At 47.7% G+C, this 21,976-nt stretch overlaps 1 protein-coding gene across 1 annotated transcript in view; it reads right to left on the bottom strand.

Annotated features, from left to right (window-relative positions):
• The window catches only part of NWD1 (NACHT and WD repeat domain containing 1), a 69,635-nt gene that overhangs the window by 12,516 nt on the left and 35,143 nt on the right, over positions 1–21,976 (bottom strand). Inside the window, 5 exon segments of the mRNA XM_014865907.3 lie at positions 2,279–2,369; positions 8,754–9,026; positions 11,260–11,468; positions 16,445–16,567; positions 20,203–20,400. Coding sequence (XP_014721393.1) covers positions 2,279–2,369; positions 8,754–9,026; positions 11,260–11,468; positions 16,445–16,567; positions 20,203–20,400 — 894 coding nt within the window.

Genomic DNA, 21,976 nt, shown 5'->3' with positions numbered 1-21,976 from the left:
GTACACCTCCTAAGCAACATGCTGGTTCCCAAAACTGTGGAAGGGGAAACTGTCACGGCTCCTTCTTCTCACTGACTACTGGAAAGAGCCACACTTGAAACCCAACTGCAACAAGTCTCTAGGTCACTGAGGTCCTCAATGCTTTTGGCCTCAGATTGTATTTTGTGCCTCTACCTTTGTTTTTCTTTCTTCTTTCATCATATTTCTCATGCTGCATTTTACACATATTTAAGCCACCTGAAATTCTTTTTTTTTCTAAAGATTGGCACCTGAGCTAACAGCTGTTGCCAATCTCTTTTTTTTTCTGCTTTATCTCCCCAACCTCTCCCCCCACCCCGTACATAGTTGTATATCTTAGTTGCAGGTCCCTCCAGTTGTGGGATGTAGGACGCCACCTCAATGTGGCCTAACGAGCAGTGCCATGTCCGCGCCCAGGATCTGGCGTCACCCCCATCACACACAGTCAAACACACCAAACAGGAAGAGACAGGTGCCTGCATCTCTGACAGGAAGTAAAACGACTACTAAAGGAAGATTTCTCTCTGTACCTGGCAACAGCCCAGCCAATGAGAAATGCCGCAGCCTAGCCAATGAGAAACACTGCACCTCAGCCAATGAGAAATGCCGCAGCTCAGCCAATGAGAAACGCCACAGCCCAGCCAATGAGAAACGCCGCAGCCCAGCCAATGAGAAACCCTGGAGCTCAGCCAATGAGAAACCCCACAGCCCAGGGAAGGAAAAGCTGTTGCCGCCCTGAACTGCTACTTTCCCCCAATGGGCTTCCCTTTAGAACTGCCCCTCCCCACTTTCCCTATAAAAGCAGCTCCCCCCTCCTTGGTTTTCTGGATTTGCCTGTGGTTGGCCACAGCATTCACATCCTCAATTGCAATTCTTTGGGCTATTCCTGAATAAACTCATTTTGAAGGCAAAATAACAGGTGAATTTACCTTTTAAGTTGACAGCTATAACTATAAAATACATGCCAGATTTCAAAGACTTTGCACAAGAATTTTTAAAAATTAAATTAATTTTTATATTGATTTAATGTTGAATTTTTGGATATAGTGGGTTAAGTAAGATATATTATTAGTATGAATGCCACTGTTTCTGTTTACCATTTTAAATAGAGTCATGAGAACATTCACAATTATAAGTGTGGCTCACATTGGTGCCTTGCATTACTGGACAGTGCTGGTCCATGTGTCTTTGACCCCTGGAAATGTCTTTGCAAAAATCAGGGTGATTTTAGGGCAGCGAGAATACTCTGCATGAGACTGTAATAATGGACATGTGCCATTATACCTTTGTCCAAGTCCAGAGACTGTACACCACCAAGAGGGAACCTTAAAGTAAAGTATAGACTTTGGGTGATGATAACGCGTCAACGTGTCATTCATTGTAACAAATGCACCACTCTGGTGGGAGATGTTGATAACGGGGGCGGCTGTGCATATGTGGGAGCAGGAGGGTTTGAAATTCTCTCTACCTTCTGCTCAATTTGGCTGTGAACCTAAAGTTGATTTTTAAAAAGTCTTTTTTTAAAAAAATCAGGCTGTGGAGCATCTGTTGGTCATCGCTGCTGGGAAGCCTTCCCCGATTGCTTTAGACTAAGGAAGGGAACCCTGTCACATGCTCCTATAGACCCTGATTCTTGTCTTGTCACGGCACCAAGCACTCTTTCTTCTGGCTACCTACTTGTCCACCTTTCCTGCTATCCTGGAAGCCCCTAAAAGCAGGGCTTGTGTGGGCTGGCTCACCCGAGTGCACTCCCTTCTCTAGCCCAGCCCCCTCTATCTTTGTGACTGTCTGGCAGAGAGAAACACTTCCATTTCAGAGACAACAAACCAGAAGCCCAGAAAGGTAAGGAGATCAGAACAGGGGTTGGCAAACCTTGGCCCACGGGCCACCTACTTTCATATGGCCCATGACCTGAGAAGAGTTTTCACATCTTCCAGTAGTTGCAAACATTCAAAATAAGATTACTATTTCATGACACGTGAAAATATGAAATTCAAACTTCAGTGTCCATAAAGCCTTATTGGCACACAGCCACACCCACCGGAAATCTTGGCCGCGGTGCCTTTCGCGTGACAAGGGCAGGGTTGGCGGGCTCTTCCAGAGACCAGCAGCCACAAAGCCAATGCTGAGCGCTCCGCGGCCCTCAGCAGAAAGTCCGCCAGCCGCTGGTCTAGGACGCCTCCTTTTCCAGACCCCTCTCCCCCTCCAACCAGACCCCGGGCTGCCTCCTCACTGCTCCCCAGTGAGAGCCAAACGCTACCTGCTGCAAGAAGGGACTCATCTTCAGAGACCACCAGGAACCCCACAGCTTCCGGAAGCTTCTCCAGCAGAACGTCTCCTTCGGAGGAAACCTGCATAAAGTCAAGGATGCCCATCAAGCATTTGCACAGGGTTCAGGGTCCAGAGCTTGGTTGACACAGGGCTCTGCCACCCATCAGGTCTGCGACCCAAAGCCAATCCCCTAAGCCCTCAGTGCCTCAGCTGTAAAATGGGAGACGACACCAGGCCGCCTCACAGGGTCACCGGGGGCTAAGAAGTGCACAGAATGGCTCCCCCGGCACAGTCAGCCCTCCTGAAGTGGCAGCTATTATTACTGTTGACGTTGCTCTCATCGTCACCAGAGAACATTCTAGCAGCTCTAAAGATCTCAAATAAAATCAAAACACAGATGAGGGCCAGAGAAGGCAGCACGAGGCCCCCTTCCCGAGCTGCAGAAATGAACCAATTTTTGTTCATACCGAAGAAGGTTCATTCATGAATCCTGATTCTCAGCCCCAATTTAGCTACTGATTTTTGAGTGCCTGACCGCCACCAGGCCCTGTGCCAAAGCTTCCTGTTCATTATCTCGTTGAGGAGGGGCAGGCGGCACAGGAAAGGGAGTCATTTGCACCAATTCGAGTCAATATTAAAAAAAGATTTGTTCAACATTTACTTAGCAGGGGCAGGAGAAAGTGAAAGTTTTCATGGCTGTTACTGCTGACTTTCTAAAAACGTGATTCTTTTAAAACTTAAAAAATTAAATAATACTGTATATGATTAAAAAGAAGAAGAAAAGAAATATCCAGAACCCGCCACGACCATCTTTTCACCTTCTCTGCCGTTCTTCCTTCTTCCCACAAGGAACGGTCGTCTGCGTTTGCGGAGCATCCGTTTGCATCGACGGACATTTGCACGAGCATCCTTTTTTGCGTAATCCATGAGAGATGTTGCTCTGCGAGTTACTTTTTTCTCATAATGCGTCTGGGGCAGTGGTTCTCAAGCAGAGGGTGCTTTTGCCCCCAGAGGACACTGGGTGGCGTCTAGAGACGGTTTTGGTTGTTAAGATTGGGGAGATACTCTGCATCAAGTGGATGGAAGCCAGGGATGCTGCTAAACATCCTACAGCGCACAGGACAGCCCCCCACAGCGGAGAAGGACCCGGCCCCCAATGTTGGCCCAGTAGCCATTTAGAGCTTGGGTCCTACAGCCAGACTACTTGAGTTCCAATCCCATCTGTGACACTCCTCAGCTGTGTGACCTTAGACAAATGACTTCTCCTCTCTGTGCCTCAGTTTACCTACCCATAATATAGAAATGGTGGCAGCAGCTACATTTTAGCATTGCCTTGTGGGTTAAATAAGTTAACAGATAGAAAGTCCCTGGAATAGCGCTTAGTACACAGTAAGTGCTATATGAAAATTGTTATTTCCATGAAAACACCTCTAGCGCAGGGGTCGGAAAACTTTTCCTAGAATGGGCCAGGTAGGCTGTTATTTTATTTTCAGCTTTGTGACCATATGGTCTCAACTTTGCCGTTAGCACACAAATGCAGCCATAGATAGTATGTAAACAAATGAGTGTGGTTGTGTGCCAATAAACTTCATTTACGGACACTGAAATTTGGATTCCATAGAATTTTCACATTTCACAAGATGTTATTCTTATTTTTAGTTTTTTTCAACCATTTAAAATCGTGAAACCACTCTCAGCTTGTGGGCCGTACCAAAACAGGCAGCGAGCCAGATCTGCCGGCTGCTGCTCCAGACTCGTGATGGCTGTGTCATGTCCCACAGTACAGAACTCCCGCTGGACCGCGTGCCCATGGACGGACATTTGAGATCCTGCCAATGTTTTCTTCTTACCTAGGGTGCTGCAAGAAATACCATCACCTCGGCTGGTCTCTTTTTAAGTGAGGAATAAATGCCTGAAGATCTTAGATAACACAAAACATGCCGAATTTGAGGTGGATTTTCCCCCAGGACCATAAAGGACAGTGGGTCCCACCAGCTACAGTGCCGCTGCCACTGACACCAGCGTAGACAGTCCACCATCCACGAGACGCTGAACACACCTTAAAACATTTTTGCATTTTCTCGATTTCATATTTGCATGTAAAATGAGACAATACTTTTATCATCTTATTTCAGTTTACCTAAGTCAAATTCACATAAAACCTGGCCACACTGTGCTTACCTCTGTGTGCACGTGTGCGAGTGTCTGCACAGGTTTCTGGAAGCAGAATGCTGGGTTCCATGGGAAGGTGCCCTTTAAATCTGGGTGGACACTCGAGACTGCTTCCCCGAGGCCTTCCTCAATTTATATCGCCAGGAAGAAGGTAAAACGGTGCCCGAGAAATAGATTTTCTTTTCATAAAAATATACACTTTTATGTTCAAAATAAGAGCTTCCTTACATGCACTTTGTTGAACCTGATAATTCTTGGGAGGTTTATAAAAAATCAACATTAGGTAATAAAATAAGGCTCCTATTCCTGGTAAAAGCACTGCTTCATGCATAAATCAGTTTCAAAGTTTCAGTGAATTGCAGTGGTCAGAGGCAGGTCACAGTCGGCTCTGGGCTCAGAGTTAGTGCCGCCACCTGGAGTTGCCCCTTGCAGCTGGCACATGCAACCTTACAGTTGTGCTCACAAGAAGTGTGCGTGTGTGTGTATGTATTTCTACTAGAGTGGGATGGGTTCCTACTTACTTTTTTTTTTTTTTTTTTGGTGAGGAAGATTGGCCCTGAGCAAAAATCTATTCCAATATTCCTCTTTTTGGTTGAGGAAGATTGTCACTGGGCTAACATCTGTGCCCATCCTCCTCTATTTTATATGCAGCACGCCACCACAGCATGGCTTGATGAGTGGCGTGTAGGTCTGTGCCAGGGATCTGAACCCACAAACCCAGGCCACTGAAGAAGAACATGCAAACTTAACTACTACACCACCAGGCTGACCCCCCTACTTACATTTTTAAAATTCTTCCTGTAAGTTTCCCGTTATTTCAATGCCAGACTCTCAGTTGACATATGCATGATCTTCCTCTCACAGTGTGCAGATCTAGCAGCTCTGCATCTTGAGTTCTGCTTGGACTTGAATGTTTCAGGGCAAGCTTGGACGAGGAGAGATGGTTGGGTGCTACTCAGGAACTCTGGTGCAAGGAGACTGCTTTTCCTGGGACCCATCAGTCCCAGAGTCTTCAGGAACCAGCTCATCCAGCTTCCCTCCCTTTGCCCCGACTTTCCTGGGACGCAGACGCCTTAAGCTGAGCTTTCTCTTCCAGCTGCCTTTTCTGGTGCTCTGCCTTCTTTCTTTGGGCTTCTGTCTGGTGTCACATCCCTTCAGCCTGAAGAACTTCTTTTTACCATTTCTTATAGTGCAGATTTGTCAGAGACAAATTCTCTCAGCTGTTGTTTGCCTGAAAACGTTCTTAGTTTGCCTTAGATCTTGAAGGACATTTTCACTGGATGTAGAAGTCTAGCTTTACAGGTTTTGTTTTTTTCTTTCGAGTTACAGATGTCATTCCACTGTCGTCTGTCTCCATTGTTTCTGATGAGGAGTCCTCGTGGACACCCACTGTCCGTAACGGGTCACTTTTCCTCTGGCTGCTTCTCAGATTTCTCTCTCTCTCTCTTTTTTTCTTCTTCTTCCTAAAGCCACCCACCCCACCCCAGTACATGCTTGTATATTCTAGCTGTGAGTGCCTCTGGTTGTGAGATTTTTCTCCTCACCTTTGGTTTTCAGCAGTTTGATGATGATCGCCAAAATGTGTTTTTCTTCTTTCGACCCTGCTTGAGGCTCTGTGAGCTGTTGGATCTTTGGGCTGATGTCTTGCATAAATTTTGGAAATTCTCAACTATTATCTCTTCAAATATTTCTTCTGCCACATTCTCTCTTTCTCTCCTCTCCTTCAGAGGCTCTAACTGTTCTCTAAAGAACTAATGTCTAAACGCTTGGCGTTGCCCCACAATTCTCAGATGCTTTGTTCCTTTTCCCCTCATTGTTTTTTTTTCTTTATATTTATGTTTGGATAATTTCCACGGTCTTTGATTCACTGATCTTCCTCTGCTGTGACTAATCTGCCCTTAAACCCATCAAACGATTTCTTCATTTCTGACATTGTCTTTTTTGATTCTAGCATTTTTATTTGGTCTTTTTTTTTCTAGTTTTGATTTAAAATTTTTGAAATTCCCCATCTATTCACACATTATCCACCTTTTCCACTATTTATCCTAAATATTTTAAAGTTCTTGTATGATTATTTAAACATTTGAGTCATTCGCGTGTCTGTTTCTATTGATTGTTTTTGCTCTTAATTATGGCCCCATTTTCTTGCTTCTTCGTGTGTGTCATAATTTTTGTGACATAGGAGACCTTGACTGTAAAAGGACAGTAGAGCCCAAAATAAATAACATCTACCCCAAGAACAAGACATGACCCCTCCATTGGGCTTCTCGTGTGGAGGGGACCAAGCCATTTAACGTGGACTTCAGCTGGGTCTGGACTGGGCTCCATCTTTAGTTAAATTCATTTGATCAATGTCTTCAAATGCTTTGAGTTATCAAGACTTTCCCTCCACAAGGGTTGACGAGACCATCTCCCCTGCCACGTCAAGTTCCTTGAGGGTGCCTGGTGTGGTGCCCTCGCTTCTCCACCTACAACTCCTTATATGACTTACTGTTGCCATCACGTCCCCTCAGGGCTCTCCTTTATCCTTATGCTTTAAATTCTCCAATAAAGAGTGAACTTGGGGGACCCCAGACACCTCACTCATAGATCCTAACACAGGCAGAGCCCCAGGCCTGTGCTCCCTCCCTCCCTCTCTACCCACAACCTCGCTGTGTGGCCCTCGGGCGTGCTGCGTGCCCTCCAGGACCTGTGAGCAGTAAACCTTGCTCCTCAAAGTTCCCTGATGGTGTTTGCTGAAGTGCGTCCTGCCATCATCATAAGAACCATGAGAGCAGACCCAGCCATAACTCAGGACCCCAGTCGGGGAAATGTCTGTGGGGCTCCCTCTGCGTGCCGGGAGCCTGGGTGAGACTGTGGGCATTCCTAATCGAGGGCGCTACCATCAGCAGGCTTGGGACTGACACAGCAGCAGCTTTCCGGAACAGAAGATTAGCCCCTGCAGAGCTGAGGGCCTGGGATGGGGTGCCAACAGCGGGCATACAGGGAGAAATCCGCATTAACTAGCACCGTATTCTAGCTCACTCCCCAACCCCACTGTTGGAGGCCTGAGCGGTGCCCATCAGTCCATCCTTTGTCCTGGCTCTGGATGTAGGTGCCATTTCCCCTCTATTTTACAAATGAGGAAACTGAGGCTCAAAGAAGAGGCTGCGCCAGCCCAAGAATACAACAAATTAAAGGCGGGAGTGGGGTCCTCAAACTCAAGAGCGTCTGGTCACCAAGTCCAAGCTCCTTTCGAGGCGGCAGGATATTACCGAAGGTGATCTGAGAAGGCTGGGAGGAAACTAACCCACCGGGAGACCCGGAAAAGGCTCGGGTGCTCTTCCGCCGTTGGTCTGGGGCCTTGATGGCTCAGGGAGGCTAGAGGCCATGCAGCCCAGAAATGTGGGGCTTTGGGATGATATGGGAAGCCGCAGTCCCCCCTCCCCAAACTCTCACCTTCTCAGTAGGACATACAGGACCCTCTGTGATCCGTTTTCACACTGCATCTCTTTTCCCTAAAATGCCAGCCAGCTCCTACCTGCCACCACCACGACCCCTGGTCCCTGCGTCTTCCCTCTCCAGCTTGGGAATCATTCTCGTTCCAAGGCTGCCTCCTCGAAGGAGCCTCCCCAGCTTGCCTCTGTCAGAAGCGTCTGCTCCTTCCTCACCCAGAACACCCTGCTTCCGCCTCTACCGAAAACAGACTCTGTTCCTCTAAGCGCGACTGTAAGTTGTTGGCGAGCCCGTCCCCGTCCCTACGTTGAGTTCCTCGAGGCTGCAGTGGATTCTTGCGCTTCTTCGGCCCCACAGTGCCCAGCGCGGTGCCCTTGTTTCTCCACCTGCGACTCCTTATACAACTCGCCGTTGCTGGGCCATGCATAGCCCCTCACCGCTCTCCTGGTCCTGAGCAGACTGCTTACTGCAGCCTGCAACTCCGCCCCCGGGTTGCTTTATTTCCGACTCCACTCTTTCATCTCGCCAGCACACTCGGCCCCTCGCCCAACCACTGATGGAGCTGGTGGCTAGTACCCAGCTCCGGCCCCTCTGGCGGGACGCCTCTGAAGCACATTCTACGCTGGCTCCCAGAGCAACCCCCACAGGACCGAGCGCCAACAACTGCCCACACTGGCCAGCCCCCAGGAGACACCAATAATGTTTGCTGAACTGCGCTGAACTGCAAAGCCCTGGAATTAAGAAGTCAGTGTCGTTTATTAAAAGATCAAAGGTGAGATGGTTTCTCCCAACTTCTCGGACGTCTGAGCCCCTCTGAGCTCAGTTCGGCTGACATCCTGTTCCGCGAGGCTGCTTACCAAAGAGAGGGAGCCCTGGCTAAAGCCAGTCACCGTCTTCCCCTGTTTCTGGACCAAGACGCCACAGGTGGGCGTCTCCTCTCTGATGCTGGACAAACGTTGCTTCCTCTGCAGTCTTCCCGTGGCTGAGCTCCACAGACTGACCAGGCCAGCCTCAGACACCGCCAGCAGCACGGCCTGGGGAGCCAGCGCCGCCGTGCACTTCCAGGGGTCGGAGGCATCTCCTAGGATGCGGAAAACCAGCTCTGCAGTTTCCAGATTCCAAGCACTGACCTACGGGGGGTGAGGAAAAGGGAGAGCACGTCAGTCGGCGAGTTTCCCAGAGGCGAACGCAAGTCCTGTTCTTTTTTATGGTTCGTGCATTTTATTTTCAACATGGTGCCAGTTCAAAGAACAGGCAGGGGAGGCGGCATTCCAGGCTGGATCCTGGAACGGCAAAAGGACATTTGTGGAAAAACTGATGAAATCCAACTAGAGTCTGGAATTAGGTTGATAGTAATTATCAGTAATAATGTCTTAGTTGTGACAAATGTACCCTGGTTATAAAGATGCTGGCATTAGAGAAGGCTGGATCAGGGGCATACAGGAACTCTTTATAATATCTTTAAAACTTTCCCATAAATCTACAATTGCTCCAAAGTAAAAAGTCTTAAAAATAGAAAAAAAGTCAGCTATGCCGTGTGCACTCACATCTGTGTTCCTGACAAGTGATTATCGATTAAAGCTAGTTTCATGTTTAGCCTCACCAAAAAAGGGTCTCTTGCTCTCAGCAGTTACCACTTAAACGGTAAACGTTAGCTCATTAGTTCTACGTCTAGGCTTTCTCTAAAGAAATAAGGAGAGATGCACACGAAGATATGTGTGTAAGGAAGGCCAGCTCAGCGACTCGGAAGGGCAAAGCACTCGAAACAACCTGGATGTCAGTAATAAGGGATTAGTTAAATAAACCAGAGCGGGGCCATGCCCTGGGAGCCCACGAAATCACCAAGCACGCTGCTTTGCAAGAATGGTCAAGGTTATGGCAAATGGAAATAGCTTTATAAAGCTGCATGTATGGTTTTATCCCTGTTTTGTTTTATACATATGCACAGACACTTGCACACGTACACACACCCCTCATAAAATAAAATCATGTAAATCTTAACAATGGTTATCTTTGGGATTATTTATTATTATTTATTATTTCTTTACTGTATTTTCCAAACTTTTGCTGATATCAAAGATGATTTCTAGAATCAGTTTTGAAATCAATCAACATCTCTCTAATATTTGAGCCTGCACAGTCCAATAAAAACATAATGCAAGCCACATATGACTTTAAATTCTTTATTAGCCAACCTTAAAAAGGGAAAAATAAACAAGTGAGATCAATTTCAATAATATATCTTATTTAACTCGATATGTCCAAATGTTACCATTTCAACATGTAATCAATATAAAATAATTATTGGAAGATTTTTGCATGGTTTTTATGACACTAAGTCTTTGCAGCCCAGGGTGTGTTATCGTTACAGCACATCTCAATTTGGAACAGCCACACTCCAAGTGCTCAGTAGCCACATGTAGCTGGTGACGCCCCGTAGTGGACAGCACAGTTTATAAGTTACCAATATTACTAATGTTAACAACCACCAATTACTAGTGAAATATAATAATTAATAACTACTAATTATTTGTGCTTACCATAAGGAGAGCTGTAACTATAACTGTAATTGTAACTGTAACTCCCAGGCAAGCGCTTTGCTGGGCGTTTTATAGTCATTGTCTCATGAGGTAGATAAAGAACAGAGAGGTGAGGCGACATGACCAAGATCACTCAGCTCACAAGGGAGTCAACTGGGACTTAGATACAGATTTTTGCCTGTGTTTTTAGTGACTAAGTTTTCAGCCATCATTCTGTGCTGTGTGTTTATTCATAAAACAATCAGATCACAAAACAACCATAGGATTGACATAATGGAATAACACAGCAGAGTAAGTGTTGTTTTCAGAAGCACCTGGAGCGTTTACCAAGAGAGACCATAAAACGTGTCTCCACACGTTTGAAAGGATTCACATGATATAAAGGGAATTAGGAAGAAAAAGTAACAGAAAGCTATCTGGGCCCTTCTCAAATATCTGTAAATGAACAGCACACTTCTAAATAGCTCATGGACCAAAGAAGAAATCAAAAGGGAAATGTGAAAGAATTTGGAACTGAATGGGAGCGATAACACAACGTGTCAGAGTGTGTGGGATGCAGGTACAGCAGTGCTCGGAGGGAAGTGCTGTTTAAAAGTGTCTAGATTGAAAAAGGCGAAAGGTCTCAAATCCCAGGGTCAGAAAGTACTATCCAGATCATCTAATCCAACTGTGGCGTAAGAAGCACCTTATAGCACCTTCTCAGGTGGCTGTGCCCCTCTGTTCACCACCCCCGTCAGGCAGCCCCTCCTTATATCCACAGCATGTGCGTCTTTGAAGGCTCTGATAGCAGCTTCCCTTTGCAAACAGGACAGGTGTTTGTTACCTTTGAGCCAGACGCCAAATACACAAGCTTCTTTATTTCATCCACGTGCAGGCTGCAGATCTGAGGTTCGGGGGGATCTTTTGAGCCTCTGTCCCAAACGGTGAATTTCTCCCGGCCGGAGAGTAAGTTCCACAAGCGCAGCGTGTGGTCCTTCGAGGCGGAGATGGCGCACGTCCCTTTGGCCAACACTTTCAGGCACCTCACCTCTCCTGCAGCCAGGGCCGGGCAGGGGAGGGGACATTAACGGGGGACACTTTGACCTTCCGACTACCACAACGCCCGCTGGCTTGGAAATTCCCTGGTTTGCCAAAGAAAAGATGGATGGATTCAAACATATCCGAATTACAAATAATGGGATGTGGCAAAACTAAATGAAGAGTGAAATAACTGGTTGGAATTAAATTGACTTCCCAGTTGTTGAATCTGAAATAAAGAGAGATCACTGAAATTTATAAAAGGTCAGCATCGTCTAGGGAATATTTAAAATTAATAAACATTAAAAAAAGGTAAAATTATAGAAGAAGATTGTATAATCTTGGACAGATATTTTCTAAGCAAAACACGAAATTTGGAAGATATAAAGGAGAAAAACTGACCAAGTGGGTTACATAAAATTGTAAAACTTCAGGATGATAAAATGTAATTGAAAGGCATATGACAGATTGGGAGAAAATATCTGCAGTACATAACAGATGAATGGAGGCTGTCCTCAATAAACACAAAGTTGTTACAAATAAGTCGGAAAAATGCAAACTACCTACTGACAAATTGGCCAAAGAATATAAACAGGAAATTTACAGAAATAGCCCAAGTAGACAATCAGCATTAGAAAATGACGCTCAACCTCACCAGTAATCACAAAAATGCAAGATGAAGGACCAGTGACGTTACTACCCGTCATATTGGCAAACATTTTTATGGATGGATTGCTGGACTGCTGGCAAAGACAGAAGAATTCAGTTACTCTCACACCTCGCTGATGGGAGTATAAATTGATACGAATTTATAAAAGGGTAATTTGGTAACATTTATTAAAAGCTAAGTCATTGCCATCCTGGGAAGCTGGATAAAGGGTACACAGAACTTTCTGTACTATTTTAGCAACTTCTTGTGAGTCTATAATTATTTCAAAATAAAAAGCTAAGAAAAAGAGGAAAAAAGGAAAAAGAGCGCATACCATTTGGCTCAGAAACTCCACTTCTAGGAAGGTGTCTCACAGAAATCACGGCACAAGTGTGTGAAGATGTAGAAAGACTTTAAGTGCAGAATTGTTTGTGCAAAAAGAAAATTGCCAACAACCTGTCTATGAAAAGGGAGTTGGTTAAATAGTAAGGTGCATCCATATAAAGAATATTATGCAGGCATTAAAAATAATAAGATGGATGCATCCATGTAACGACTTGACCATCATCATCATTATTCTTATGAGAGCCGGTGCTTGCCGAGTGCTGCCCTGTGCCGAGCCCGGCTGCAAGTGCTGCACGTGCCTGAAACTCCTGGGATCCGCGTGCAACCCTGCGAGGTACGGTCACTATCCTATTATACGGATTCGGAAACTGGGCACGGCCGAGTACAGTGGCTTTCCAAAGCCGCATGGTCAATAAGTAATGGAGCCAGGATTTGAACCCAGAGCCCAAACTCTCAACCACCACCAGATATTGTTACAACATATTGTGACAAAAGCAAGTTGCAGCCCACTGTGTAAAGTGGCGCGATCTGACGTTGACAAGAACTCAAAGTGCGAGATGCTCGGTAGCACGCCATCCCCCCATCCCGACACCACGGCCAAGAACACAGATGATGTAGAGTACGGTAAAATACTTAGAAAGAGACGCGTTTTGAGTATTTATTACCTTGTTTCAATATAATTGATCTAACTGCAAGTTTCTATAATTTAATGTGTAATAATGGCTGCGTTTGACAATTTTTATTTTTGCTGGCTCACAACATTCCTGAAAATTTCACCATGGGCTCCCACAAGCCGGTACAAACCACCTCCAGCACGCTACTGAGCCATCAGGAACACTCACTTTCCAAATTATAACGTCTATAAGGCTTTCAGTCTTTTCAATAAATTGATCGCTGAGTTTTTCTGATTACAAATAATAAGAGCTTGATGACTCTAAAGAAACAAATCAAGGTCACTATTGGTAAATGGGCTCAGGTCTTGAACAGACAGCTCACACACACAAAAATCCAAATACTGAACAGACCTCTGCGAAAGTGTCTCTGCAGCCGCCTCGCTCCCGCTCCCAGGAAAGAGAGGAGAGTGAAGGCATTTAATGCTGAGAGCTTTGGGGCTGAGGTCTGTTTTATTCTGCTACAGCCTGGTTGGAAAACAATAAGCGGATACTTCTCAAAACCCAGAGAAACGTTCATACCCTCCAACTCAAGAGTTCCACTCTCTGGAAATATTTGACAGAAGGAAAAATACTGGTAAGAGAAAAAGAGATTCATCCCAGTGTTATGTTATCCATGACAGCAAACAACTAGAAACAGCCTAAATAAATAAATTCTGGAAGAGGAATCAAGAAGAATGAAGTATTTTTGCTGCCTTTCAACATTATAAAGATGAAGATTCAATGGATCCTAACAGCGTTATTCACAATAGCCCCAAACTGGAAACAATGTAAATGTCCTTCAAATAACATTGCATTTGACACTCACATGGCAGGTGACTGTCCTTCAGCCCACGAGTGGATAAACAAACTCAGGTCCTTCCACACAACGGAGGATAGAAAGTTCCTAAACACTGACAAAGGAACTAGCCACTGACACGCAAGAACGCGGATGAACCTCAGACCGATCACGCGGATGAAAGAAGCCAGATGCAAAGACCGCAGGGCAACAACTCCATCCCCGCGAGAACAGGAAGCTGCAGACTCAGAAAGCACATCAGTTGGTTGCCGTGCGGCTGGGGCGGGAGCGGAGACGCACTGAAAAAGGGGCGGGGGACCTCTTTGAGGTACAGAATGTTCTGCAGCCAGGTTGCACAACTTGGCAAATTTACTAAAAATCGTTGAATCGAACATTTAAAACAGGTGAAATGGTATATAAATTACACCTCAATAAAGTTGTTTAGAAAAGATTCAACAGAAACTAAAGAATATTTATGGCAAAATGTTGAGGAAAAAAATGACAGTGTACATACTTAGATTGCAATGATAGAATATTTTTAACATTTTTATTGAGATGTCATTCACAAGCATAAAATTCACCCACTCGTGTACAACAGTACAATTCACTGGTCTTTGTCTGTTCCCAGAGTTGCGCCACTCTCACCACGGGCTTGGTTTAGAATAGTTTCTTAACCTCAGAAAGCTGTCACTCGCTTCCCTTTTCTCTCCTTATCATTTAACCCATTCTAAAGTGTGTAATTCAGTGACATCTAGTACATTCGCAATGCTGTGCAGCCATCACCTCTATCTGATTCCAGAACATTTCTGTCACCCCGAAGGGAAATCCCGTCCCCATTAGCAGCCGCTCCCATCCCCGCCTCTCCCACTGGCAGCCACTAATCTGCTCTCTGTCTCTCCGGATTTGCCTTTTCTGGACGGTTCTCATCAGTGAGTCATACACGATGTGGGCTTTTGTGACTGGCTTCTTTCCTTTGGTACAGTGTCCTGAGCCCCAGCCTCACGGCTTCCTTACTGTTCCACAAACACACCAGCCCCTTCCCTCTCTTGAGGCCTTTGCACTGACTGTTCCTGCATCCGGGATGCTCTTCCCAGCCGCCTGCCCTCTGCCAGCTTCTTCCTTCACGCTCTCGGCCTCAGGGCTGAGTGTCCCTGCTCAGAGAAAGGCCTCCACTAACTGCCCTCAGTCGGCCACGGAAGTCTGGTCACTGTGGCTCACGACACCGTTTTCCTCCTTCACTTATCACAATTTGTGACTCTGGTTCTGTCCGGCTTGCTTCCCAAACCCATGAGTCTCACTGGGGCGGGACGAGAGGGAGGTGAGTGAGGCATTAGCCCCGGGTGCAAAACTTAAGGCAGCACCGAATTACCGAGTTCCCCTTTTGCTTCTGGCTTATGGCTGGGCACAGCGCGAGTCTTCATCCTGTCTTTAAGGCAGGTGGATATTTGTTCATCGTGCATTTTTCGCATTGATGTTTTGACTTTTTAAAACATTGCACTGAAATATTATCTTTTTTTTTTTTTGAGGAAGATTAACCCTTAGCTAACATCTGCCACCAATCCTCCTCTTTTTGCTGAGGAAGACTGGCCCTGAGCTAGCGTCCGTGCCCATCTTCCTCTACCTTATATGTGGGACGCCTACCACAGCCTGGGTGCCAAGCGGTGTCATGTGTGCAGATGGGATCCAAACTGGCGAATCCCGGGCCACCAAAGCAGAACGTGCGAACTTAACCGCTGCACCACCGGGCTGGCCCTGAAATATTATTTATCTTGATGACTGAGTTTCTTTAATTTTGTACCCCAGACATGTGCCTCACTCACCTCATCCAAGTCTCGGCCCTGGTCTGTCTCTCTTCAACATCTAGAACAGGGCCTGGTACACAGTAGTCACTCAACTATTGATCGAACTAATGAACCATAGCTGGGGTGGGACTTGCAGAAATGAACACCTTACTTAGGCTCTGAGGGACTGGGGTAGACAAATTTCGTAAATGATACAATTCTTTACCCTCCCTGATCTATACCTTTCGCAATGTGACTTTGTTCCTCTCATCAAGAGATGGCGCCTACTTCCCGACCGATTGATCTGTGCTGTTTTTGGACTTCCTTTGGCCAATGGAACGTGACCGGGTGCCAGTTCCAAAGCTGGTTTTGGTCATGAAGAGACCCTGCCTCGGCCGGGCTACCCTGCTGGAGGATGAGAGCCCACGTGGAGTGAGTTGAGTTGTCTCAGTTGAGAGCATCCTGGACCAGCCAGCTCCCAGATGTGCTGTGGACTGACCACGGACGAGTGAGCAAGCCCAGCTGCCACCAGAAGAGCTGCCCGGCTGAGCCCAGCCTGAACTGCTGACCCACGGGAGGTGGGCTAAATAAACAGCTATTGTTCAAAGCCACTATGTTTGGGGCTGTTGTCTTACACGGTTGGAGCTAACTGATGTGTCACTTCGATACAGAGATGTGAATCAGTGGTGAAGGGGCCCTGGGGACCGACTGTTTGCTGTGGAACATTAGGAAGAAGGTGACCATACAGCCCACTTCCCGAGCCTCACCTCTGTGTCCAGGTAGGAAGTGGATCACCTGCTGTTCCTCCATGTCCCACACAGCCACGATGCCATCCTGGGTGCCGACCACCAGCAGCTTCTCTTCTGGGCTCCACGCCAAGGCGGTGATGCCTGCAACCACAAACAGATGACAGCGACAACATCAGCTCCCATGTCTGAGTGCTCAGCCCTGGGGTCCTCCAGTGGTGCCCCACTTCACAGACAGGGAAACTGAGGCACAGACAGATTCAGTCCCTGGTCCAGAGCCACAGGCCTAGAAATTAGCCGAGCCAGGATTTCAAAGCAGATGCTGTCAGACCCCAGATTCAGACTCAGGCTGCAGTTTTTGTGTTGCTCTTAGGGACTAAGCCACATCTCGATCATCAGCGTCTCCCCTAGTTCAGCAGTTCTCACCCAGGGGCGACTCTGCTCCCCAGGGGACACTGAGCAATGTCTGGAGACATTTTGGGTTGTCACAACTGGGCACCAGGGTGCTCCTGGCATCTGGTGAGTGGAGGCCAGGGATGCCGCTCAACACCCTACAGCGCCCAGGACGGACCCCCAGTTGAGGATGATGGCACCCCAAGGGTCAGTGGTGCATGGCTGAGACACCCTGCCCCAGCTGGATAAGACTCGGAAATGGAATTATGTTTTCTGGGCAGGAGGACTGTCTTTGACTTCTCTTGCTGTTCGACCCACGTGGAAAAATAAAGGCTCAGGCCCCAAAGAAGAAATATTTGCCAATCAAGTTTGGGCAAACACAGCCCAAGGCTGTCTGCCAGGTGGATCCTGACTGGAACATCGCTGAGGAGAGAGGCACCAAGTTACACAGGAGGAAACACTGGCCCAGCTTTCTGGAGACCAGACTTTGTGAATGCCCTCCGGTAAGTCCTTTCATGCTCTGTGCCTCAGTTTCCCCATACATAAAATGGTGCGGGACGTGTTGAAATCAGAGCTAGTCCAGGTCTCAGACTCCAAGACTTTGTCCCTCACTGGGACAGGAAGTGAGGACATGGGATTTGTTTTTCTTTTCTCCCCCCCCCACCCCGCTTTATTTTGCCACTCACTGTCTGACCTTGGAAATGTGAACTCAAACTTGTCATTTTAAAAACGAAGACACTGAAGCTTTCTGAACTTCAATACGACCAGTGCTGGCACAGTGGGTCTGACATATAAACATTTCCCTACCCCAGAAACAACAAAAAACAAAAACTTGACTCAGAACTGTAACTTCCTCCGCCTATGCCCTGGCAGACATCACTAATCAATCACCGCACTATCTGTGATTTGTCCCCCCCCAGCCATTCTATCATTCTTCCTTTACTAATAAAACTCACAGCCCACGGCTTTTAGTTGAGTACATGTTCACCCAAAGACCATATTTCCTAGGCTCCCTTGCAGTTGGAGATGGCCAAGTTCTTGCCAATGAGACAGGAGCAGAAGCAATAAGTTCTGCTTCTAGAGCTGCTGAAAGGGAAGGGGCGTGCATCCACTTCCCCATTCCCACTGGCTGGAATGCCAGTGAGAGCTCAAGTAGCAATCTTGGGCCATTAAATGGAAGCCTTACATTGAGAATGGCAGACCAACAAGATTGACAGTCTAGGTCCCTGACACCCTGAAGACACTGAAATAAATAAGAGAAACCTCAGCTAAACTAGAGCCAGGAAGGCCTGCAGGGGGCGCTCTCACCCCTCAGACACCGTCAGCTACACCAAACAGGAAGAGAGGGACTTACCCTCAGACAGGAAGTACAACGACTTGACTACTGAAGAAGACTTCTCTCCCCACCTGTCAACAGCCCAGCCAATGAGAAATGCCACAGCCCAGCCAATGAGAAACCCCACAGTCCAGCCAATGAGAAACCCTATAGCCCAGCCAATGACAAACACCAGAGCTCAGCCAATGAGAAACGCCACAGCCCAGCCAATGAGAAATGCCCAGAGCCAAGCCAATGAGAAATGCTGCAGCTCAGCCAATGACAAACCCCACAGCCCAGCCAATGAGAAACCCCACAGCCCAGCCAATGAGAAATGCCACAGCCCAGCCAATGAGAAACCCCACAGCCCAGCCAATGAGAAATGCCACAGCCTAGCCAATGAGAAACGCTGCAGCTCAGTCAATGAGAAGCCGTTGCTGCCCTGAACTACTTTCCCCCAATGGACTTTCCTTTAGAACAGCCCCTCCCTTTTCTCCCAGTTTCTCTATAAAAGGAGCTCCCCGCCGTTGTTCTCCAGATGGTCTATGGTTCACCACAGCATGCACATCCTGAATTGCAATTCTTTGAGCTATTCCTGAATAAACTCATTTTGAGGATAAACTGACTGGTGAATTGCTTTTTAAGTCGATACACCATACTACCTCTGCTTATGCTTTGACTGTTACATGAGAGAGAAATGAACTTCCATTTTATTTAAACCACTGCTATTTCAGCCTGCATTACAGCATCTGAACCTGTATCCTAACAACATACACCCTTTCCCATTAAACCAGATTCAGTCTCAGAATGCTTCTCAACACAGCATTTGAGTGGCTGTCCCTGAAGCAGTTCTTCCATGCATTATACTTAGTGTCTCTTAGAATTTCTATTCGGGAAGCACTGTGACTTGGGAGTGTAGCTTTCCCTACAATGGCTTGTGGCCCAGAAACTGCCTGAGTCACAATAACTGACATTTGAATGACAAGTTTATTGTATTCAGTGGCCTCATGATTAATGCAGGAGATTGTGGGTGGGCAGATAAGAGGATGGATGAGTGGAAGTGGATTGGCGGATAAGCAGATAAATAGATGGCTGGTTGGATGAGTGGGTGAGTGAATGAATAGGCATTAGATGGGCAGATGGATGAATCAATTGATAGATCAATGGGCGAGTTGATGAATGGCCGAGTGTACTGATGGGTGGAGGGGTAAGTGAGTGGATGGAAGACGGCCAGATGAGGGAAATGGAAGGATAAGTGGTGTAAACAGAGGAGTGGAAAGAAGGATAACTAACGGAGTATGGAGGACTGATGGGTGGAAGGATAGAAGGAAGGAAGGATAGATGGACGGATGGATAGATGACTGATGGAAGAATGGATGGATAGAAAGACAGACAGATGGATAGATAGATGGAAGGCAGGGAGGGAGGAAGGAATGGTAGATGGATGGATGGTTGGATAGATGGATGGAAGGAAGGAAGAGAGGGAGGAAGGGTGGATGGATGGATGGATGAAAGGACAGACAGATGGATAGACGGAAGGAAGGGAGGGAGGAAGGATGCATAGATGCATGACTGGTGGAAAGATGGATGGATGGAAGGATAGATAGATGAAGAAGGGAAGGAAGGATGGATGAATGGAAAGATGGATGACAAATGAATGGAGACAACTAAATCCTCTTGTCCCTCTGCCATTCTGGTGTTCAAGGGGAAATCTGCAAGTTCCATCAGCCTCGCAGGGGCCAGCCAGGCTTCTGGACTGACCCACATGAGCCTGTAAATTGCAGAAACTGTCTGCAAGATGGGCACTGACCTCTGAGAGACGAGACCCCAGAGGCAGTCGGCCCCCCCTGGCTCTGGGCTCATTAGCAGTATTTACACTAGTAATCTAGAGTCCCTGGGGGACGGAGAGAGCCGAGTCAGCATGAGACAGCAGCAGCAGGCCCTGATGGCACCCTTGGGGCCTCCCGACTGGCAGAGGGGAGCCCCAGAGAGTAGCCCGAACCACTCGCCATCTGCTGCCCCCAGGCAGGCAGAGGCCTGGCAAGATGCTCACTACGCAGAGGAGACCCACCTTTGTGACAGCCAGTGAGGGTCGCCCGGAGGGGTCCTCCTGGGGGCTGGAGGAATCCCCGGAGGGGCACCAGCACAGGGTGTGGGCACGCCTGGAACCAGCTCTGCGCCTGTTGGCACAGCTGTCCCACAAGTACGGGATGCGAGGCAGCAAAGAAATGGAGTCTGGCCAGGAGTTCTGTATACAGGATGCTTTTCTCTGCAAAAGAGGGAGCACCAGTTAAGAGGGCAACACTGCTGCCCGGGTCAAACCTCCCCTGGCGTCCTCTCCTGCCTTCTCTGCATTCCCAAGACACTCACCCCCACTCCCAGTGCACTGGGCAGTTTCCAGCCTCAAAGCCTTTGCCCATGCTGTTGCCTCTGCCTGGAATGCTTCCTCCCCCCCCCCCCACCCCGTCCCCTTTCTCACGCCAATCATCTCCTCGTCCTCATCTTAGCTCAAAGGTCACTTCCTCTAAAAGCATTCTCCAGCCCAACCCTCCAATCCCCACACCCCGCCAGCTCAGGTCTTATCACAGTTACAATCTGACATTTCTGTCTGTGTTTACTCCACAGCCCAGCCTCTCCCCACCAGCCCAGACCCGGAGTTTCCTGAGAACAGGGACGACATCTGTCTTGTTCACTGCTGTGTTCCTAGTGCCTGGAACATCACAGACATCCAACAAGTTCCGTTGGAGAAATAGCGATCATTTCCCCCACGTCACAGTCACTGAGTGTGTAAGAGTCCTGTGGCAGCTGTAACAAAACCACCTGGGGGGCTTCAAACAACAGGACTTCATTCTCTCACTGCTCTGGAGGTGGGACGTCCGAAATCCAGGTGCCACGGGCCCGCCTCCCTCCAGAGGCTTAGGGAAGGACACTTTCTGGCCTCTTCCAGCTTCAGGGGCCCAGGCGTCCTTAGCTTGTGGCCACATCATTCTAGTCTCTGTCTCCATCTTCACAAGGCCTTCTCATCTGTGGGTCTCTGTGTTTTCTCCTTTTCTGTTTCAAATCTCCCTCTGCTTCCCTCTTATAAGGACAGGTGATGCATTTCGGGCCCACCTAGATAATCCAGGATAAACTCTGCATCTCAAGATCCTTGACATAATTACACCTTTTGCCATATAAGGTAATAGTCGCAGGTTCCAGGTTTTAGGAAGTGAATATATATTGGGGGGAGGGCCGTTTTTTATGCCTACCACACAGAGGTATCATCATTATTATTCCAAGTCTATAAAGGGGAAAATTGAGGCACAGAAAGGTTTAGCAACTTGCACAAGGTCACACAGCCAGAAAGAGGCAGGAATCTGCCCTGAAAACTTTGATTCTAATGCTGAGTGAAGACCAGGGATGCTGAAGGAGGGCAGTGAGTTTTGCCCTTGTTGTTGGCGCGTCCTAACTGTGGGGCCTGGAGCGATGGCTGTAATTCCCTGTGCCTTGGTCTGCGGGTGGGTGATATGGGGCAGGGCCGGGGACCAGGGGCAAGCGCTCCACTCACCGCGGGTGCACAATTTAAGGTGGCGCCACTCAGCTCAACCATCGAGATTTTTTAAAAACCAAAACTAATGCTCCCCAAACCGATGATGAACAAAATATCAGCCTTTTAAACGAAAACAAAGTCAGAGACGGCACCGCGGCGGCTCCAGAGCCGAGGCAGCCGGAGGGGTCCGCCCGCTGAGCGGCCGGGGCGGCCCGGGGGGCACGGGCCTCCGCTGCGCCCTCTGGTGGTGACAGGCGCTCCTGCACCTCCGCGCCCTGGGCGAGCCCCTGGGTGTCAACCGAGAGACGCTGCAAAG

This window comes from Equus asinus, chromosome 10 (assembly GCF_041296235.1).
Source record: "Equus asinus isolate D_3611 breed Donkey chromosome 10, EquAss-T2T_v2, whole genome shotgun sequence".
Taxonomy (NCBI): domain Eukaryota; kingdom Metazoa; phylum Chordata; class Mammalia; order Perissodactyla; family Equidae; genus Equus; species Equus asinus.
Note: the sequence above shows the minus strand (reverse complement) of the source record. Positions and strands in the feature narration are given on the sequence as shown.